The sequence below is a fragment of the Berghia stephanieae genome, chromosome 1, assembly GCF_034508935.2.
Source record: "Berghia stephanieae isolate SIO BIC M18660-M18661 chromosome 1, UCSD_Bste_1.3, whole genome shotgun sequence".
Lineage (NCBI taxonomy): Eukaryota > Metazoa > Mollusca > Gastropoda > Nudibranchia > Aeolidiidae > Berghia > Berghia stephanieae.
In genome coordinates, this window is record NC_088360.1 from 14,152,089 (window position 1) to 14,174,610 (window position 22,522).

Here is a 22,522-nt window from a genome sequence, read left to right on the forward strand (position 1 = left end):
ACAATACCTTGACAAATTGCTTAATAAATGTAAATATCTAAATGTGAATATTCAAAGCTCCATTTTAATAAAAAGTTAAACATAGCAGGGAAATTCTCATGTATGAAAGAGTAATTACCTTGACTTCTTTAACCTCCTTTTCAGGCTTAGTCTTTCGTCCTACACTTCTGCTTCTACTTCTGGTTACCCTAGAGGATTTACTCTTGCTCCTCGATCGGGCCCTTGAAGGGGATTTTCCCTGAGAGAACAAATGTAATAATGTCATGAAAGTAATTTCCAAACTTTTACATTGGTCTGACAAAATAAAAAATAATAAACCAATTTCTAAAGAATTCACACTAAACTATTTTTGTCTAAAAATATAAAAACAACCAATTTGCCAAGCAAGCTCATATTTTTGATGTAAGAAAAATAACAACCCAAGGAAATTTTTTTATGATTATATAAATACATCCAAGCAAACGTACATGTCAATCAAATTTGGAAGTAATAAAAACAGATTAGTGTTCTTTACTTTCAGGGAGATCCTTCTGAATTTGCACATCAATTAAACAGTCAGAAATGTAAGCTGAAACATTCTATACAGACTGATAAAATATTAAGGGATTTGGTCCTGTAACAAACATCACTATATAATTCATCAACCCCAAACATTTTCTTAGCAGAAGGTATCCTAGGGCTGAGACAATCTAAGAGTTTAAAAATTATTTATGCAAAGCCAAGTATCAGGTTGCATGTTAAACTCTCGTAAGATTTCTAATTCACCCACAAAATTATTTCTTCAACTAAATATGATCTATCCCAACTAAAAAATCTGACCAAATCTCCAACTTCCCTACCTGAACACCCTGTAGCATCACTGATGACGTGATTTTGTGCTGTTAATTAATAATATGCTTCTAGGTTGCATTAAGGCTGAAAAATTCAAAATTCATATACTTGTACACTCACCTTTTTTGGACTAGGCATGATGACTCAAGTGATGCTGCAATATTAGGTCTGAAAAAATAAACAGTAAAATAAATAACACATAATATTAAACAGATAAGCAAAACTAAAATGTGCAGTGAAGAGCAATATACACAAAATTAAATGAAAGTGATAAACATAAACATGACACAATACATAATATAAATAACACCATCAGCAAAATGTTTAGGAAAAAACAAAAGTACAAACAGCAAAATTCATCAAGAGAGGAAAAAACCACTTTTTTGATTAAAATGTTTCATCAAATCACAAGAATCAAAAGAAAAAATAAAATTGAAATCTTTAAAAATGGAAAACAATCCAGAAATAAACAAGAAAAAACTGTGTCGCTTTGAAAAAGAAAACAATAATTTATTTGATATATTTTTCTTCACATAATGTCAATATTGTATAAAAGAGATGTGTATAATAAATAATGACTTCACTCAAAATGCCATGTTTTCAGTTGAGATTCTTCAATGTTGGATGCTTGTTTATTCTCCTCAATTTTTCTTCGATGTTGAACAATATCAAAACGATGCCACCTTGTCAACCTTAAAATCAAAACTATTTTTATCATGGCAATTAATTATCTTTTAAATGATGCAAATGGTGGTAAAAAAAAGGGGACCTCAGATGTTAACATTCAAAGTTGTAAACTCAAGTTCTACATTCAATAAAACATGGGTATGATCTTGTGAGGCACATGAGCAGTGTAGCGGTTCCAAGCGTTTCCATGTCTCTCCCTGTGGTAGTGATCCCGTTGATGCAGCCAGAACAAAACAGTAGCACAGACTATCATCAGAGCTATGAATGCCACAGTACTGAATCCTATGAAATGAAAAAAATATTTCTATTATGGAATGAGACAGCTAGGAGAGTGGGGAGTGGAGAAGAAAGAGAGAGAGAGAGAGAGAGAGAGAGAGAGAGAGAGAGAGAGAGAGAGAGAGAGAGAGAGAGAGAGAGAGAGAGAAAGAGGATCACATGCACAATATTAATAACACAATACAAATACTATAATTTAATAAAAAAGTTAACAGCAATAATGCAATAAATTTAATCAACATAATTCATTCTACAGATAAAATTTTCAACAATTCTCAAAAAACATTAGACTGTTAAATTAAAAATGTATCAGGCTATTGGAGCAAAAGTTCAACTTCCTGTAAAATGCAGAGATTTCATTTTGAATCTGAAAATAAGTCCTCACAACGTTATCTTAACGAAAGTCCAAACCGATTCTCCACTATATGAAAAAAGGATAGAGAAGAAATATCTACACATATTGACAGCATATGTGGCGATCCCCCTAAGCCCTCCCACGACGACACACGAATTTAGTATAGTAAATAGTACCTTGGTGAAAAATAACTGAATAATATTTTAAAACTCACTTTTCAGTGCCAGGTTCACTTCAATTCAGAACCATTATCAAGCATTACAATCAGACTTACCACAAGCTACAGTCCATGACAACCACATGACAAGGTAGCCTAGGTAGTCTGGTTTCTGTACAGTGCCCCAATAGCCACCAACCAGCAGACGTCTTCCAGTGTTGGTTGTGATAGTCTTCATACCTGGCAGAGAAATGAAAATGAGCAAATTTTATAAAAAGAAAGGAGTTTTGTGCTTTATAACTCATACAGAAAAAGAAAAAAAAAAAAGAAGTGGACTTCAGTACTTTAGAAACCAGTCACTCATTTATATTAGAAATGAAATATGTGATCAAGCAGGAAAATGATTTTAAAATGAGCACTATCCTGGTCTGAAGGAGTGCAAGTCTTTACCTGCCTTTAAAAAGAATCTCAAGACACATCTTTACTGTATTTGCTTTTACTGACGCTATGAACCCTTGATTTGGCTATGAATTCATTGCATTGTATATTCTTTTTTTTTCTTCTCCAAAATTTATTAATTTATATTGTAAGGTGTCCAGAGATTGTGTTTTACACGAGAATGAGCGCTGTATAAATGTGTTTTATTATTATTATTATTATCCTGAAAATGTCATTTCAACATCTGAGTTATTGGATGCATTTGTGTTTAATAAAATGACAATTATCAATCAAAAATTCATTTGTCCATGAAAATTGCCTCTAAGATTGCCATAATTCATATGGACATAGACTTTTCACTATATACTTTATACTGGTCCAGACTATCCAGATTTTGTGAACTTGCAGACCTGCTAACATGCGATTATGTCAACAAGGGGTTTTAGGGAGCAAAAACATGGATTTTTCATCCCAAACAGGGATAAAAGGTAAAGGAATGGATTCACAGTGTTTCAAAAAATAGGCCATAAACGGGCTAAATTCAACAGATAATTTAAATATTCACTTAAATGAGTAATTAATTTATCATAATTCATAGTAAAGACTTGAATAATAATCTCCATGGGCATATCTCATGTAAAATTAAACTCTTACCTTAGAATACTTAGATAAACTACAAGCAGCATCACCATTATCACCAATACCACATGTACCTTATAAGACACTGAGTCTTATGAAGTTCAGCATGGTATTCTTGGTTTTGGCCTCAAATAGTGATAAATGTTTTTTAGCCTTCATATGGGAAGCCAATGTCGATCTACCAATTGATGTAATTGTAGTTTTTCTTTTTACATTATACTGAAAAATATGCCTATTCTACTTTGTGCTGCCACTGCAGCAAGGTTCTTTGAGCCAAGAATCTTGAAAAGCAACACTTTAGCCTGAGCTTGGCATCTTCTTAAAAATGAGCAGCAAACCTAATTGATATTAATCTAGTCTACAATCTGTATCCTCTACCACACTGGAGCATAAAACGTTTTAGTTAGAAGCACAAAATGTCAATAGCTCTTAGTATAAGATCATAAAATTCAAACAGAAATATTAAAATTCCAAATGATCTAAATCTACATGCACATATTGACAGGTCTGATAGCCTAATGCAATATAGGTTATATTTAACATTGTTGCAGACCCTTTATGGTACAACCTTTACATTTTCTTAAAGGGAAATTAGATATTTATTGAGAGAGAGCAAACTTAGTAAGAATTTATGAAACCTGTAACAGTCATCTTTCTATTTCAAATAGTTGAGTGGTGGAATGAGAGGGAGCAAGGCTTTACACATTTTATAAGAGCTCTTTGTTGGCTTCGTTTATGACTTGAAAGGTCATTAACTTGCCTTCAACAAGTTGGAAGGACAAAGCTAAACTATTAACCAATCAGAATCAATTAAATTGTTACTACATTTCTAAATATAGAAAGGTTAACAACTCCATTCATAAACGGGGTTGATCTGGTCCTCAATAATGGATTGGCCCGCTCGTTGTCAAAGCCAACTCGTACTCAATACTGGACCGGTGCTCCACTGACTCAGTTATGCTTGTCCTCATAAATGGACCTGAGCACTACTAGACTTAAGTTTTTTGATCGAAGAACGATTGGCCATTGAGAATCTTGACCCTTCAATGATTGGTCGTTCTGACAGCTCACGTGTCAACTATGGTTGCAGTCATTGCTGAAGCATTAGAAGACGGTCATCGGATAGTTGCATCACAATCACCACCTTAATAAATATATTATCCAGGGATTTCTGATAAGTAAAAATGCCAAATTATGTTCTAGTCACATCTGAAACAAACCAAGTATATCACTGATCTCGTCTCGTTGAGATATAAACAATGATATGAAAATTAAGAAAATCCGCCGATAAATTAAAAAAAGTGGCTAAAAAGAGCTAAAATAAACAAAAGCAATTTTTTAAATCAAATTTATTAGTAAAACAGTTGGTTTTTAACCGATTTTTCTGAAATAAAGACCTATGTTCTTCTTTTTTTAAGTTGATTTCAGCAATGTGAATTTCAGATTCCTCACAATTATATTTTTTACTTTTAGATTTTAGCTATTAGGCCTACTCAAAAAGATGTTACATTTTTTCCATAACAATAGTGTAATAAACGGACGGTGAGTAGCTTCTTTGTCTCGGCCAAGCCTGTGATCGGTCTAAGACTTTGAGATGCTGGTTTTCACAATTCTACACAAATAGATAGTGGCAGTAGATCAAAGAAGGTAGCATCCTTATTTACCAAACATTTTTATTGGCGCTAAATAATAGAAAGTAAGAATTTCGCATCAGAAATAATAACTCTGAACTTCCTATCTCTTTATTACAATAAAATTGATACCATGAATGACAAAATCAGTGCACAAATAAGGGAGTTATAAATTATTCATAATATTTTTAAAATTTACAATAATTGTCATCAAAGTCATTTTTCATCACCAAAGTCGTAATTTTTTTCCTGATTTTCACCAAAGTGCAATGTCAATGATTTTCACCCGCAAATAAATAGCACCCAAATCGCAATTTCTAAAATATGTTTTATTCTTTGTCAGCAAATTTATAAAGATCAAAGCTGAAAACAACCTGCAAAACGGACAGGCCTGTCATTTCCTTCACAACGATTGGATTTTACTGACTGAGGTCAGTCTTGATTGACTAGCCTGCCCATGAATATTTGGCCATTGTCGATTTTTGTCGGGGTGAATCTTAAAAGTAAAAAAAACAAACAACTGAAATCAGTTTGAGGAAACTAATGTCAAGGCACAAATTAGTTCGAGGAAGGAATGGAGTGATAACAAAGAATAATAAGGAAAAACTTTGGGACATCCGAATGTGTTCGAGGAAACCGTGCTGGAGTGTATATAAAATGAATTAATAAATTACATTACACTTCAATTCTCTCTGCCCTCATTCCTATAAGATGAAAAAGGTATTTTTGTCTAACATTTCCTTTTTTTCCTCCAGTTTCTCTCACAGAAATGTACAAAATCATTAATATACTAATCATTAGTAAAGGACCCACTTACTTCTTTGTGTTGAGAGACTGGTATTAAAGCTTTCTCTTTGATGAAGTGAACTGACGTAGATCACAAATCCAAACACTGTAATAAAAGATAAATTTATGAAGTGTTTTTGTAAAGAAAAAAATGCTTTGACTGAAATGGAATTTAGGATCAGTAGAGGATTATTGTTTTTTTTTTTTTGTAAAATCATTATTGAGTCATGTCCTTTCAAACATCTCAGGGTGTCAGGATTTGATTAAAAATTCCTCCATAATCACAGATATATCAAGCACTTCATTGAATCTAAAAGATACACATGAAGCTTATTTGTAAAAGAACACTTTGGTTGAAGTGAAACATGGGATTTGTTTGGGTCTGGGGGGTTAAATATCCTTATTGTGCCTTATCCTTTCAAATATCTCAGGATGTCGGGATTGGATTTTAAAATTTTCCTTAATCACGAAACTAATTAGTACACTTCAGTGTAACTCTTGATTGCCGAACTGGAAATTTACTCCAAATATGTGAGCAAGCTCTTTGACAATATACTGATTCTTTAAAAACTCCTAAGGGGATTAGAGTGGTCTTCAGATAGTTACATCAACATGGAATGACACTTAAAAAATAGTAAAACAAATAAACAAACAATCAAAAACAACCAAAAGAAAAAAAAAAACAATCACAAGGCCATGCAAACTGGAAACTGCATAAAATTACATAAAAATAAACAAGTGAACAAGACATAAAAACTTACTGAAAAGGCCACAATTTGCCAACATGGCAGGCTTTGGTATTGTTATCTCTGTGGAAGATGCATACAAAAGAGGCAAAGAGAATAGGAATGGTGTGAACAGAATCACTCTCATTAGCCAAGAGAAACCAAGACCTTCAGTATACATGAACGGCCTGTCCACCAGAAATTTCTGTAAATAGAAAATTTATTTCAACTGATGAAAAACTAAAACAGTTAACAAAATAAAAGGAATGTTCATACAGCAGCAGTAGTTGTAGCAATGATAAGGTTAATCAATTATACTATGCTTATCCGGTGATAATAGGTCTATATAATAACAAGACACAACAAAATTCAAATCACATAAGGAAATCAGACAAAGCTACCTAAAAAAAACAATATGTGATTAGACCATCATTTCATGAAAAAAAAAAAGAAAAAAAAAAGAAATTTAAATCATTGATATAGGTTTCAATGTCTTATAAAGTTAACTTCACTTTTGGATTTTTTTGAAAATATATTGGGACAGAATTACAAAGGGAGAGAGCAATATCAGCAAAAGACAATACAAGAAAATTTCTCAGAGCCCTATAGATAATATTTTTTAAGTCATTTGAGTCATTTTAGTAAAATGAAAATATTTTTTAAACAATCCAATGTTTGTCTAATGGTATAAAAAGCCAAATCTTAGAGATTAAACTTATTTTTGCCAATTTTGGCTTGGAGCAAAAAAAAAATATTAATAATTTATTAGTCTTTCTGATAGCAAACTCATTTTACAATGCAGTATGGAATCCATAATACTTCTCAATTACCCCTTTTAATCTCTCTATTTTAATCGTTTCGTGAGCAATAAAATCTTTGTATTATATTCCACAAGCTGGACAATCACATTTGAATTCGTTGATAAAATTGCATTGAATGGAAACAAAAGCTACCATGCATAACTCCCCATGTAGCATTAAGATGCATTTGTCTTGAGTGAGTGTGTTGAGGGGGTGCGTGAAGCATGTTTGACCAGTGCATGTACCAGAAACAATGGCAGACTAGTTAGTGATTGGGGAAGCTGAGGACGGTGTGAGAGGAGAGGTGTAGATGGAGATAAGTGAGGACTGATAGTACTGGATTCATAGGTAAAGACAGAGCTGCCAACCCAATCTGATTAGAATGTGTACAATGGGACCTCAAAATGGGGGAGATTTTATAAAAATGGGTACAATCCTGAAATTGACGGAAACTAACCATTGTGAAAGTAAGAGGAATGTATACTTTCATAAAGTCACACCACACAAGCTCAATTGCAGCAACAATGATGTTCCCAAGACTATAATCCAATCCTTTCAGAATTCTACCTCCCAGCATGAAGATCATAATTGGTCAAAAAATATATGAATATCCACTTGGTCACCAAGGTTTCTCAATAGGCTAGTAATAATATGAATAACAGCATAACACAAAATCCATACATTGAAAATGGGTACAATCTTGGGGGAAATGCGTACAAGCGTACAATCGCTGAAAATGCGTACAATTCCGCAATTTCTGCGGTAGGTTGGCAGCTCTGGGTAAAGATATTGCGTGCTGAGTGTGTAATCAACAATGTAAGTGAAATGCTGACTTTGTCTTCTTATTGTAGAACTTACAAAGTAGAACCTTATTCCACCCATGAATTAGACAAGAACCAAAATGCTACACCTCAGTATAATGAGAATGAGACTTTATAAAAACCACCCACATTTATCTCCCTCACATTCTATGTAAAATACTCAACATGGAAATCTCAAAAACACAGAAACAAATAGACTTGGTCCCGACTTGTTTGAAATTTTCGTGCTGCATTGCATATAAATATTTGATTACAAAATAGAAGTGTGATTACCTCATAAAGTAAAGTATGGAGGACAAAGATGTACTGTGTCGAGAAGACGAATAACAGAGGTGCTGTAACAGGTTTCTGTACAACAAAGCTGATAAAGATCAACAAGTCCATCAAGGCCCACAACACCATCCCAACATTAACGTAGAAGTAATACTTCAAATTCACTTTGCCCAGTTTCACTTTACTGTTATATCCATGGAAAAAGCCCATAGGGAAGCAGTAATCTGAGGAGCATTAAAATCAAAACAATAATGGTTCACATTCTGAAACAAATCATCCATTATGAAATACCTGATGATTTCTTTCCGGTGAAACAATAGTTTGGCATTTCTGGGTGATGGTGGTAGTAGAGTAATAATGATAGTGATGATAATGATAATTGTGGAGGTGGTGACAATGGTGGCAGTGATGATGATGATGTTGTGCCAGTGGTGGTGACAGTAGTGATTTTGTAATGGCTGTGGAGGTGATAATGATGGATGTAGTAATGTTAATATTAATTTGTCTTAAAAATTAGAATATAATGAGGTTTAAGCGGAACCTTAATTCATTTCTAACCACTAAATACAGGGAAATTCGAACCTACGAGAAATAGTGGCAAAAGTCAGAACAATTTAAAATAATTTAAATTCATCATCACCTCTTTCCCTTGACGTGTAGAATATCTTGTACAAAAGTGCTAGGCCAAAAGAGAAGACATAGCTGAAAACTATGGTTGTGCAAAGCAGTCGCAAATATTCAGCTCGAACCTTTAGTATATATTCTGGTTTGATGTATGCAACACATGCCATCAACATGGACAGGCCTAAAAGGAACCCAAAGGTAGGAGATACTGGTGATGTACTAAACTCTGAAAGGATAAAAGAGATTTATTACAATAGCAACCTGTTTGTTAGTATTTAGGGATTTTAGAGTACTTGTGATCTTGCTTTATTTTATCACCAGTAAAGAGGAAGATGAATTTTTTTTTTTTAATTATGGATTTGAGTATGGAAACCTCTTAAGGGTTGGTTTGGCTCTAATTATTAGAAAAATCCTTTAAAAAATTGATTTTGAGATTTTGGTGGAAAACGATATTTTATTATCTTAGAAGTGCAACTTCTCAAAATATACTATAAAGGAACAAAAAACAAGATTGAAAGGGGTATGGGTAGTAAGAAAAGTATGAAAAACGGAAAGTTATTTTGCTATTTTCTCAATATCATTTTTCTAGGGGTATGCGATACTGTGTCAAATTTTGCTCAGAATCTATTCCATAAAATTATTTGAAAATGTCACAATAATCAGAGATAATGCATTATGTCACCATAGATAATATTTTTTGGTAGGGTATGTGTTTTTTTGTGTTCTTTTTTACTTTTAATCCAAATTATACATTTTTAAGATCAATTTTGTCATAAAATTTTGATTCGCAACTTTATAATGTTCTTATACAAATCCCATTAACTAAAGCTGTAAAATCTCTCTTTGGTGACACAAAATGCTACAATGTTGATAAGAGGGGAAAATATGTAGGTTATTCCTTCAAATTTTTGTGGAAAGTTTTCAGCAAGATTGTTATACTTTTTGATGCCGGACCCCATAAAACGGGTATCAACGCAGATAATGTACTTCTTTCACCAAAAATGTTTTTTATTCTATAATGACAATACAGAATGATCAAAACCACCCAATACAAGTAATTGATTTTTTAAAAAGAAAAGACCCAAACCGTCCCTTAAGCTGCTAAAAAAATTAGAATAGAGGACTATATATATATATACACTTAACAATATCATTTTAATTTTACAGTTTTGAAAAACTAATTGAAAAGTATTGACCGGAGAGAGAATATGCATGCATATATATACATATATAGATATGAAATCAATGAGCAGGTTTAGTTACAATCAGGTATTTAAAACTGCTCATTGATTGCAAATTTTTTCCAAAAAATAAATTAATAGATATCAGATAAGACCCTTGCAACAAGGATGAATCAATTCTTTTTTTAAATGGAGAGTAATTTTTAAATTAATTTTTTAATTGCCAAACTTTTCTTCAAAGCCAACGTTTAAGCGAATTGCATTTTGAAAAGAGGGCATTTAGAGTTATTTTTCAAAGTGAAATTATTCTGTTTTACCAAATTAGCCAAATTTTACAAAATTTAGATGAAAACTGGCTGGCATTTAGGCAACAACAACTGTAAAACACTCCTGTTATTCTAAACTTGAAAATAATCATCTTCCAAATCAACATACTAAAATTAAAATCATTATGGAAGTTGCCTTTAATAATAGCATCATATTTCAGGTACTTTTGATTGATTCTTTAAATCATAAAACAAAAACATTTATATATATTTTAATGTATAAAATCATAAGTCACACAGACGTGTAGAACAGACATGACAATAAGTTAGCAAATAACTAGGTGGTAAAGTGTGTATAATGTGAAAGTAATAAAATGTATAAATTGATTTGCATATTGAGTATTATAAATTCGAGTAAATAAATTAAGATCAGAATAAGTTAAGAATATAGGCACAAATAAAACATTCTAACAAGTCTTACTGCAACAAAAACCAAGCGACTGGATAAATTCTTATTGTTAAAATGATAACTCAACCTACCTCTCCTCCTTCCTCTCATTTGATCACTCGTTGAGAATCTATTGACAAGAAGCATAATGCTGAAGAAAGATCCCATCAAGATTACTGCATTCAATGAGAAATAAGCAGAAAAATGTGTTGGCACTACCATTGGGAACTGCAGGAGGACACACTGATTCTGGAATAGATAACAGGCCAATCATACAGATATTTTATTATTATTGTTGTTATAGCTTGTCCATTCAGACTGAGGTTATTAAATTTGTACGAGGGTCACTAGATAAGTTTCCGGAATCGGGTAGAAGCAGTAAAGATAGATCTTTTATTCTTTCTGCAAACTATAAACATCCTTTAGAGGAAATTCTCGCAAATTTTTATTCATTTATGTTCACAATTTGAGCACATTAAGAACTCTATGACGTCAAATCCCATTAATTGTGTCAACAAAAACGGAGCTCAATAGACGCGATTTTCAAGCCATGATTTATAATGACATTTTGAAAGGGTTAAAGGTAACCATTTGCTATGAAACTTTGCACAATCTAATTTTGGAATCGGATCCATCAAAATCTCAAATTCATTTCTGGTTTGGTGAATTTAAAAGAGGTAGGTAATCCCTCAAAGATGATGACCATGAAGATTGACCTGCATGTGCTGAAATGGAAAAGTCGGTGTTTGCCAAAAGGCTATGATTAATATTAATGCACTTATTTCATATCATGAGATAGAGCATTTCTTGGGCATTTCATCACTTATTGGCTGGAAGATACTGCACCAATACTTTAAAGGTATGAAGGTTCCGCTCTTAGGGTGCCTCACCAATGAACAAAAACATGTTCAATTTTGCACCACTACCCTTCATCAGTTCGAAGAAGGTTGATCTAGAAATGTGGAAAACATTGTGACTTATAATGAAACATGGAGTTATATGTATGATTTGGAAATAAAGCGCCAATCTAGAGTGTGGCTCTTTCCTGGTGAGATTCTACTTCTGGAATTCAAGCATTCTCGCAGCTTTGGAAAGCAAATGATGGCTAGCTTTTTCAATTTAAAAGGTTACATCGCCACAGTATCACTCCCAAGACAGACACACAATCACCTTAGCTTGGCATGTTAACCACTGCATAGCAACAGCTTTAGAGAAGTGGAGAAAACGGCGTCCAAAGACAGGCACAAAGGGGTTGCTATAGCACCATGGCAATTCTAGTACTCACACAGCCATTGCAACAGTGCAGTTCTTGACTAAAAACGTTCAAATCCTAACCCACCCTCCATATTCTCACGATCTGGCCTCCAGTGACTTCTTTTTGTTCCCTTTTGTCAAGGAAAAACTTTGTGAATTAAATTTGAGATTGCTGAAGATGCTGTAAGGGCATTTGAAGATGATATTTCAGCCACACCGAAAATGTGGTAAAACTGCTTTGATTCTTGTTTTAAGAGGGTGAAACTTTGCATCCAAGCTCAAGGAGAGTTCTTTGAGAAGCTGTAAAAAAATTGATGGTAATCCATTATTCCCTATACTTATACCCAAACTTATCTAGTGACCCTCATATGCACAAAAATTTGACTTTAACAACTGCTTTATCCTATATGTCAAGACAACTAGACCTGATCATGAGATCATGATTTTTACTTATATCATTATTATACCATCACTAAACTCTGGATTGTCCATAATGTTTAACTTGTTAACAATAGTTACTATGTTCATAAACTAGTGAAGCATAAAATGTGTTTGATTTTAAATTGAACATCTTGGAATCTTAATATTTATTACCTTTTCACAACGAAGGTTGACAAACACAAGAAAAAGAGGTCCAAACACCATTAAAAGCAATGATAAAAGTCGCATTTTCAAGGGCATTTCATCATACATGCTTTCCTTATCATATTTCTGAAAAACAATGTGATTTATACATTAATGTGTGAAAAACTAAAAAAAAATTAATCAAAAGTTACCAAAACACAAAATTACAAGTGTGTAGAAATATAGGATTAACCTTCATGTCTCTACATGTCCAATTGTTTTTTTTTTTAAAATAATACTTAAAGATTGATTGCCTAAAGCAGTGCATATATTCTAACCGGCACAACTACTTAGTTAACTATTCAGCTTTATGTTTAAGTTACCTTTATGAATCAACCTGCAGACCACATCTAAAAAAAAGTTATTATTTTTAAATGGCATCAATAAGATGCTAAAATCAAATTTTTGATTTTAATCAAAACTTGTAATAGCAAACATTTGGAGAAGACAGTTACTTTTGTGTGCAACAGACAGCTGGTCCTTGTTTTCAACATTATTTTTACAGTGGAGCAACTGCATATGATGCTTTCGAGTAAGTGGGAAAATGTGTAAAAGTGAAAACTAATACTAAGGACTATGAAGACAAATAAGTTACCTTAAAAGGTGGCATTTTGCTGGATAAAATTGCTGTGAATAACATGTTAAAGAAGAAAAAAGTAATGAATTAAATCAATTGATTGAAAGGAAATGACATCACCATGTATCCCTTATTAGAAGTGATTAAAATTTCTTGGAAACTTAGAAATAAACTCTCTTGCTACCTCATCTTTAAAAAATTACTATAGGGCGATATTCTTTTATAATGCTTCCTCATTTGGTTAACAGGAAACTATCATTTATAAAGAAAATACATGGATTCAGAAGTGAACAATAACAAAAAAGGAAATAAATAAATGAGAACTGCATATTTACGTTGAAAAACTAGGTTTTTGGGGTTTTTGGGGTTTTTTTTTGTTTTTTTTTTTTTGGGGGGGGGGTTCATAAATGGATATAAATATATTAATATTGGCATGATCATTATTTTTAAACATGTGTAGTCCTTGCGTAACTGAACAATAAAATGTATGATTTTCATAAATAATTTTTTTTAATCCAAAATCAAAGACCATATAATTTGAAATTTCAAGAATCTTCTATAATTCTGAATGAATTTGTTAATTAAAAAAAAAAAGAAATAAATTGTGAAAATTGGTTGTATCATCATGAAAACGTAAACCTCTCTAACCTTGATAAGTAACATAAAATGACCTAAGGTAAGTGTACCTCATACTGTGCAGTAGCAAAATGGTAATTAACTAGATAGGAAAGGATCAAAAAATCAAAAGGAAAGTTGCATCTCAAAGTAAAGGCAGTGCAACTTCCTATAAATTAAATAAACCGTTAAAAATATACTAAATTGAATAACTGCATGACAGATATCCAAAACTAAAAAACATTGTCAGTTACCTAAGGACTTTTAAAACTTTCTCTAGATCATAACAGTAAAAACAATTAATCAAATGATTAAAAAGTTCTTTTATAAAATAACATAAAAATCACTAACAAAAAAATAATATAAAAAGCATACAATTACCGTGACAATATCCTGTCTTGAAACACGAAAAGAAAAAGCCCACGAACACAAAATAACATGAAAATCTTTGTGAAAAGAAACGGGGAAAACTTTTTTTTTAATGATTATAACAATATAATCATAAATTCACGGCCAACAAATAAGACGAGTTAAGTAAACTTTTAACACCAGGGGTGAGAATGACTGGTAACAAAAAAGGATTCAACCTGTAGATCATGACCCTTCCACAACACTATATAACCTATAAATTTTTATTTCATTAATGATGGTGGTGGTAGTTGTAGTAGTAGTTGTGGAAGGGATGATGATGTGGTGTTGGTTATAGTTATAGTAGTAGTGGTGGTAGGGACGATGCTATGGTGGTAGTTGTAGTCGTGGTAAGATGATGATGTGATGATGGTTTTAGCAAAATTGATGGTTCTAGTAGTGGTGGTGGTAGGGATGATGACGTTGTGGTGGTTGTAGTAGTAGTGGTGGTAGGGATGTTGATGTAATGGGTCTGGTGAGTATTTTTTATTCATATAAAAATTTGAAAAAGGCAGAATTGTGATGGTGATGGGCAAAGATGAATCACAATTTTGGCGTACCTGTTTTAACACAAAATGATTGAAAATTCATCGATGTGCAAAAAGAAATTAAATGTTGCTATTTCTTAATATTGATATAATCCCTATCAACTGCACCATGTGCAAGGCAGTGCAAATTTTGTAATACAGAAAGATTAACAGCATAGCTCTGAAACCTAACAACACACGTCATCTCTACCATTATCATGCAGAACCTTTGTGAGTAGGTATATAATAAGTCAATGACCTTTGCCTTTGCTTGGTAGTTAAATTATATGAATGCAATAGCAGACCTGCAACAGGCAACAAACAAAAATATCTATATATCCAATATTTAGAGAGAGAAAAACTTAGCTCCATATGCATAGTCATCTGCATCTCAATATGCTTTATAAATTATGTAATGTAGTTCCGCTTGAACAGGTTGTTGAGGAAAATGTCACATAAGTGTTTATATCATTTTTCCTTGAAAAATCCAAAACCAGAATTAAAAATCTGAAATTGGCCAAAATTGTCTCCAAAAAAAATTGGAATAAGTTACAGGTCTGTAACAGCCATCTACATCTAACATGGCCTATCTTGTGCATAGAAAAATATCACATGAGGTTTAAAACACGGCATTTTTAATGGATGATTGAAAAGGGCAAATCCCATGCCAAAGACTTGTAACTTGTAATGACTTCAAAGCATGATGTATTAAACTATGTCATAAAGTCGCAAGCAGTGGAAAAAAGTAATGTTCTGTAAATGTAAACTTGTAAATCTTATTGTCCTGTGCAACCATTAACCACCTCCATACCCCCTATCCAATGTGTTAGTGCATTCACTACAACTACAATAATAGATGAAGATGTGGTTTTGACGTCTGAAGTTCCTTTTTCTATCTCTCAGTCTGGTCTTTTTCTACCCCCCCCCCCCCCCCCCCGGGAATAGTGGAACAGAAATGAATTCCGCAAATTGCAAAAGGCGCTTTACAAAGAGTCACGCATTTAATTATGAGGACTATTATCAGATTGGATTCGCAGATTTTAAAAAACTGTTTGGTTTGTAAAAGTAAAAGTTAAATCTTTACATCAAATCAGCATTGTTGGGATAGAATTTTAAATTCTATTCTTGCAGTGTGATTATTTCATTAAAATGATGGTGGAGATGCAGATAATGATGATAACAGACACCGCTATTACTGGCGAGTTACTCTTCATTTCACACCTGAGTATGGAGAGAAAATGTGAGGAGAGAGCTTTTTGTGGAGCCCACAAAACTCAAACTCAAGCCCAGGTCACAAGCCAAGTGCCATGTCAAATAGAAGTGAAAATGAGTGTCTGACTGGGTGATAGAACTTTATTAGAAGATGGAGGTACAATGACCATCAATAGGTGACCTGTAACTGTAACTGTGGTGGTGATCGTGATTGAGTTTGAGTTTGAAGTTTGAGCGCTTATGGCTTACTTATGCTTCAACTTAACTCAGTGAGTAAGTATCTAGAGCAGAGTTGTAGTTGTACAAGTTTGAAAAAAAATAAAGAAATATTTTAATTTCAAATTGTATAAGTATAAGTAATATACTTTGTAGATCTAAGGGTGGGATTGAGGAGAAAGCATAAGAATACTAGGTGGGGAATTTTCTACAGTCTAGAAGCAGAGAAACAAATGCTTTATTAGCTTGTCGAGGTTTCAGTTTTCGCAACACAGTAAGGTAAGGAATAGGAATAATAGGAAAAAGTAAACAAATGAAAATGTAATCAAACTCTTTTAGTCTTATCATCGATTCAAAATACATAGCATTTAGATTCAATAATAGAATCATTTGGAAATATGGATCAAATCAGAGTTCGTCCATCTAATGTTTTATTGGTAATAAGAGGACGATCGCAAATGCCGCAAAAGGTTTTCGAATCGTGAGAAAAATCGAAAAAGTAACCACCCCTTCGACGGTTTGCTTCGGGAAGGGGATCCGGAAGGACGCGATTCGGAACCAAAGTAGGTCACGTAAACAAACGATGTCGGGGTTCGGGTCAAACATCAACAAAGAAGCAAAGCAGAATTGAACCGAAAATTATGACACATTATTGGCAAGCTAACTATACTAGTATATTGGGAGAAAATGCAGTCAACAATATAATGACAAAATTGCCAAATGAATGACGATCACAGCAGTTTCAATTTAGAATTTAGAGAGGAAATTGAGGACAGGACTGCTGGCTGACCTCAGCCTCAACCGCCTCAAAAAAAGTAAAATTTGAAAGTAAACTCGAATGAACACTAACTGCTGCTTTCGTGCAAATTTTGGTTTGTTTGATTTGACCAATAATTCTTTTTATAAGGGTTTTTGTAATAGTTCCAACATCCAACTAAATATAATTAACATCAATAATATCAATAAAACATACCTATCGGGGAAACGCCGGATTACAACTACTAACACTCAACAGCGGTTGGCGGGTTATGATTTCATTGGTTGAAAACTTGATAGATCTAGATATGAGGACTCCCATTGGTGCAGACAATTTCACTCGGCAATGGCAAGCTACACACAAAGTCGACTTAACACAATGTGTGCGATCCGTCATGTGTCCTTTGGTGACTCCTTCGCCCTCAAAGCCTATTGACTATGCATTTAGCTAAAATGCTCACAACATCCACCAGCCGATTATAACGCACCAATACACAAAACTTTGTGTAACTTCAAACGTTTATAGTCTGATAGAGTTTAGTGAGAACTCATTAAAATGGCTGTCTAAAAACAATAACAAATACCTCAGTGGCGTCAATTTCGTCCCTTCGATATTTCCCTCCTCCCTCACCCCATCCCTATTACTATTATGCAATGTCATGAATAAGCAGTCTTTTACACGGTATTTAATCAACAATATTACACATACAACTCGAAAAAGTAGACCATGACATATGTTGAATTCCAGTTTAATGCGGCTTTGTGGTCTTATGGTATGACACTCGCTTTCGGATCGGAAGATCTTGGGTTCGAGCCTTGCTCGGAGCATAGTTGAGTCCTTGGAAAAGGCTCTTTACTCACATTCTCTCACCGTACTCAGGTGTAAAATGAGTACCTGACCGTTAACAGCGTTGTCTGTCGGAAAAAAAAATATAATATCGCCTAGCAGGTGTCATGTCTCGTTCTATATGTTAGGTACGTGTTGCTGTTGGCCAGGGACCCTTTGTAAAGCGCTTTGAGCACGTTTCAGTAGATATTGCGCTATATAAATGCTCTACTTTCTTTTTTTCTTTTAATGATTGAGTGAAACTTTTTTTTTTAACCCATCAATCCTGTTCCCAACTTCAAAACCGACAAAATCACAAAACGTTTTTGTAAAGTCAGTAAGGGAGCGTTCACATATTACGTCATCAGCTAGGGGGGGAGGGGGGGTCTACCAAATGTTGACATGTGTTGACATGGGGGGGGGGGGTCAGACCCAAGATGATGTCATCAAAACATAGGCAAATTAAGCCTATTTCAAAGTATGTTCCTTTCAAAACAGCTAAAGATAAATTGCTATGATGAGTATTGCCCATCTCTCAAGAAACAAAATGGGAAAGGAGTATCACTTCTCAAAAGGCGAACTTGCCCTAAATGTTCATTGTATCACTCCTCGATCACAGCAATGAAAGATCATTCACGAAAATGCGGCATACATGAAGAACAGCAAATGGGAGAAAATGATGACGATGAAGATGAAATTGATGATACTATTTATAGTACATTGCCAGAGGTCCAAGGCAGAAACATTTTTGAATCAATTAATTTTATGTTTGGAAATTGAAACAGAAATTCATTCCACTAAAAGACTAATATGCTATAAAATAATTTGCCTCCTATACTATTTTAAATTACACTTTCTGAATTTTTTTAAATAGCACCTGCACCAAGTAGCCTAATTTAAATAATGTTTGTTAGATTTTATCTTTGCAAATTTAAATTTTATGTCCCCATTGTATCTTAAGACATAAATTATCAACAGTTTCTGAAATTAATAAAATGTCTGAATGTGTTTTATCAAACGTTGATAATCAATGTTTATGGTTTGAAAAACGAATAATAAATATTGTGAAATTAAAGTTATCTTTTAGTTTTTATTAAATTAGATGACGTCATCATCTGTTGGGGGGGGGGGGTGTCAGGTCAATGATGACAAGTGATGACTTGGGGGAGGGGGGGGGGTCTAAAAAGGGCAAATTTTTGATGACGTAATATGTGAACGCTCCCTAAGTGCATAAATATGACGTTTCCATCTCAATTCAAAATCGGTTATCTTACAATATTTATTTTTATATCAACTTGAATACCATAATCATAATGCCCAAAGCCTGTCATCACAACGCCTCAATAATTAACTCTCCCTACTTTGAACCCATTTCAATTTCACTCAATACAAATTGCATATTAGGCCTTTTTTTATTTACTCATACTTGGAAGAGTCAAATGTAAGAGATTTTTGGCTTCACTGTCTTTTGTGGAGACACAAACGCCGGGGTCTATGTTTTCCGATCTTTCCATCCATCCAGTGACTTACGACCCCCGTAATCGCTTGTCTTTCTTATGTACTAGATAATGTAATAGATAACACAGAACCACCACCACCATAACATTGACCGTTGGAATGTTCTATACTTAGAATGAAGTTGACGTCACTCGGGTCTTTGTAATTGATTTTTGCCATCCACGTTTATGAGTAATTTTCACTGAACTGTATTATCCAGACAATAAAAGTGCATGGTGACACATGGTTTTGTATGTTGATCCGTTATACTTCCGGATGGCAATGTTGTGAGCTTCTTAGCCAAACGCATACTATCTATAGTTGTAACAATACGGTTTACAAATGAATAAAAATGACGGTCAGCATGGTGAACACCAATTAAATCGTCTGTTGTGTCTTAATCTTGCAGATGAGGAACTGGTAGAATAACGATTCCAAAATCTATTGCTCAAACTTCTTTTAATTCCAGATCTCTCTCTCTCTCTCTCTCTCTCTCTCTCTCTCTCTCTCTCTCTCTCTCTCTCTCTCTCTCTCTCTCTCTCTCTCTCTCTCTCTTTCTCTCTCTCTCTCTCTCACACACACACACACACACAGAATGTACACACACTCACAAACACATATACACTATCTATCTATCTATCTATCTATCTATCTATCTATCTATCTATCTATCTATCTATTATCTATCTATCTGTCTGTCTATCTATCTATATATCTATCTATCTATCTATCTATCTATCTATCTATTTTCTATCATTTCGATCACAAATTTGCACGGCTCATGTCGCATCACTTTTGTGAGATTTCCTCCCATTGCATCCAACTCCAAGTCCCAGAAGCCTCTTAAGTTTTTCCTAATCCATCGTCAAGTCAGTGACTTGGCCATTGCCATAATCATACAGCTTAGATAAAACCAAACATGGTCGAAGCCTTCTACCATCGTTGATAAAACCCCAAACAGCGTTATTCAATAAGACTATTATTTTCGTAACATTGGTTTGCAATCGGATCAGTACGAGAAAAGTCTTCGCGCTATCAATATCAATAGAAATAGACGTGAAGGTTATTGCGTCCGAAAGAAAGTGATATAGACAGATAAATATATATATATATATATATATATATATATATATATATATATATATATATATATATATGAGTGTTGGTGGGTACTTGTAGGTACGAAAGTGCTCGATAATGGTGGTTAGAGCTAATATATAATGTAAATTTTCACTCACATTTTTTGCCGAGACGACTCGTTTCTGTGTTTTTCCTTTTCTGGATTGTGCCGACTGAAGAAGTGTGAATTAAAGGAAAAACACAGAAACGAGTCGTCTCGGCAAAAAATGTGAGTGAAAATTTACATTATATATATATATATATATATATATATATATATATATATATATATATATATATATATATATATATATACACCAAGGAATTTACCCAAATGGAAACCGTACGGTGCTCTTATTGGCTAACCAACCAGCGGCCTCGATGAGAAAAATATCCGCCATTTTGATGTTGGCTGGGAATCGCGTTACTATAGTAAACAAGCGCTGATCGGCCGTTCATGAAAACAAGTTGCTGCTCGCTCGTTTAACTCAAAATTATTCAAAACGATCTCTCTAAAATGATATAAATGTGACTTCTTAAGGTTTTCTTCACGGTCAAAACCACACAACATTCTATTAATGATTACGTCCGAGGCAAAAAGGAATATTGACAGGTCGACCGAGAGTTGAACTCGTGAGACGACAAACATCAATGCGAAGTGTAGCGAGAGTCAAGCTATTGTTTGTCTTGTCCTATTCTATATAGAGAAAAGGATAAATAGTATAGCGTCGTGTGTGAGTGGTTGCGTGTCATAGTCTTGTTTTTAAATTGTTTCTGTTGTTTATGTGTGTAGTGATGACTCTCTCACACTCAATTTCAATGCCGAAAGAGGAATTCCCGCAAACAAGAAAGGGGAATTGGGGTGGTATTTGGCATACATATTGTATAGTATCTAGTTCTAAATAGATAACTGATTAGAATTATATTATGATATATAAACACAATGCCAAATACAATTCCGAAGTTTCCTTATTTCAAATGAAGTAAAGCTCCAAAACCTAATGGTAGTGATTGTAGTACTGAGTGTTAGTGAGGTGATGTGGTGTTGGTGGTGGTTGTAGTTGTAGTAGTAATAGTGATGATGATGTGATGGTGGTGATGATTGTAGTTGTAGTAGTAGTGGTAGTGATGATGATGTGGTGGTGGTTGTAGTAGTAGTGGTAATGGTAATGATATGGTGGTGGTGGTGGTTGTAGTAGTAGTGGTCGTGATGATGATGTGGTGGTGGTGTTTGTAGTAGTAGTGGTAATGATGCGGCTATGTGGTCTAGTAGTATGACACTCGCTTCCGGATCGGAAGGTCCTGGGTTCGAGCCTCGCGCTCGGCGCATAGTTGAGTCCTTGGAAAAGGCTCTTTACTCACATTCTCTCACCGTACTCAGGTGTAAAATGAGTACCTGGCCGTTAACAGAGTTGTCTTTGTCCGAAAAATTGTAATATCGCCTAACAGGCGTTATGTCCCGTCCTACATGTTAAATGTTGACCAGGGACCCCTTGTAAAGCGCTTTGAGCACATTTAGTAGATATTGCACTATATAAAGCTCAATTAAAAAATTAAAAAATATTTCAATGATGATGATATGGTGGTGGTGGTTGCAGTAGTAGTAGTGGTAGTGATGATAATGTGGTGGTGGCTGTAGTTGTAGTAGTAGTGATAGTGATGATGATGTGGTGGTGGTTGTAGTAGTAGTGGTAGTGATGATGATGTGGCTGTGGTGGTTGTAGTAGTAGTTGTAATGGTGATGATATGGTGGTAGTGGTGGTTGCAGTAGTAGTGGTAATGGTAATGATATGGTGGTAGTGGTGGTTGTAGTAGTAGTGGTAATGGTAATGATATGGTGGTGATTGTAGTAGTAGTGGTCGTGATGACGATGTGGTTGTGGTGGTTGTAGTAGTAGTGGTAGTGATGCTATTGTGGTGGTGGTTGTAGTAGTTGAGGTAGTGATGTGGTGGT

The 22,522-nt window shown here is 34.0% G+C and overlaps 2 protein-coding genes across 8 annotated transcripts in view; both read right to left on the bottom strand.

Annotated features, from left to right (window-relative positions):
- The window catches only part of LOC144968615 (delta(14)-sterol reductase TM7SF2-like), a 48,259-nt gene that overhangs the window by 23,070 nt on the left and 2,667 nt on the right, over positions 1-22,522 (bottom strand). For 2 of the 7 annotated variants that reach the window (XM_078907172.1, XM_078907152.1), the window contains exons 2-3: positions 952-999; positions 119-238 (exon numbers count right to left, since the gene is read on the bottom strand). In XM_078907172.1, the coding sequence (XP_078763298.1) occupies positions 119-238; positions 952-969 (138 nt within the window). In that variant the 5' untranslated portion in view covers positions 970-999. Of the gene's footprint in view, positions 1-118; positions 239-951; positions 1,000-16,336; positions 16,439-16,702; positions 16,921-17,344; positions 17,476-22,522 lie in introns of those variants that run through there. The other 5 variants (XM_078907123.1, XM_078907133.1, XM_078907165.1 and 2 more) reach the window with 5 other exon arrangements.
- On the bottom strand, positions 1,643-13,426 carry LOC144966914 (delta(14)-sterol reductase LBR-like). The gene is made up of 11 exons (XM_078904009.1): positions 13,412-13,426; positions 12,787-12,903; positions 12,410-12,492; positions 11,829-11,890; positions 11,031-11,114; positions 9,060-9,269; positions 8,420-8,643; positions 6,562-6,730; positions 5,832-5,906; positions 2,424-2,546; positions 1,643-1,800 (listed from the first exon to the last, which is right to left on the bottom strand). Exons 1-11 carry the CDS (start codon positions 13,424-13,426, stop codon positions 1,643-1,645), a joined length of 1,320 nt encoding a protein of 439 aa, XP_078760135.1.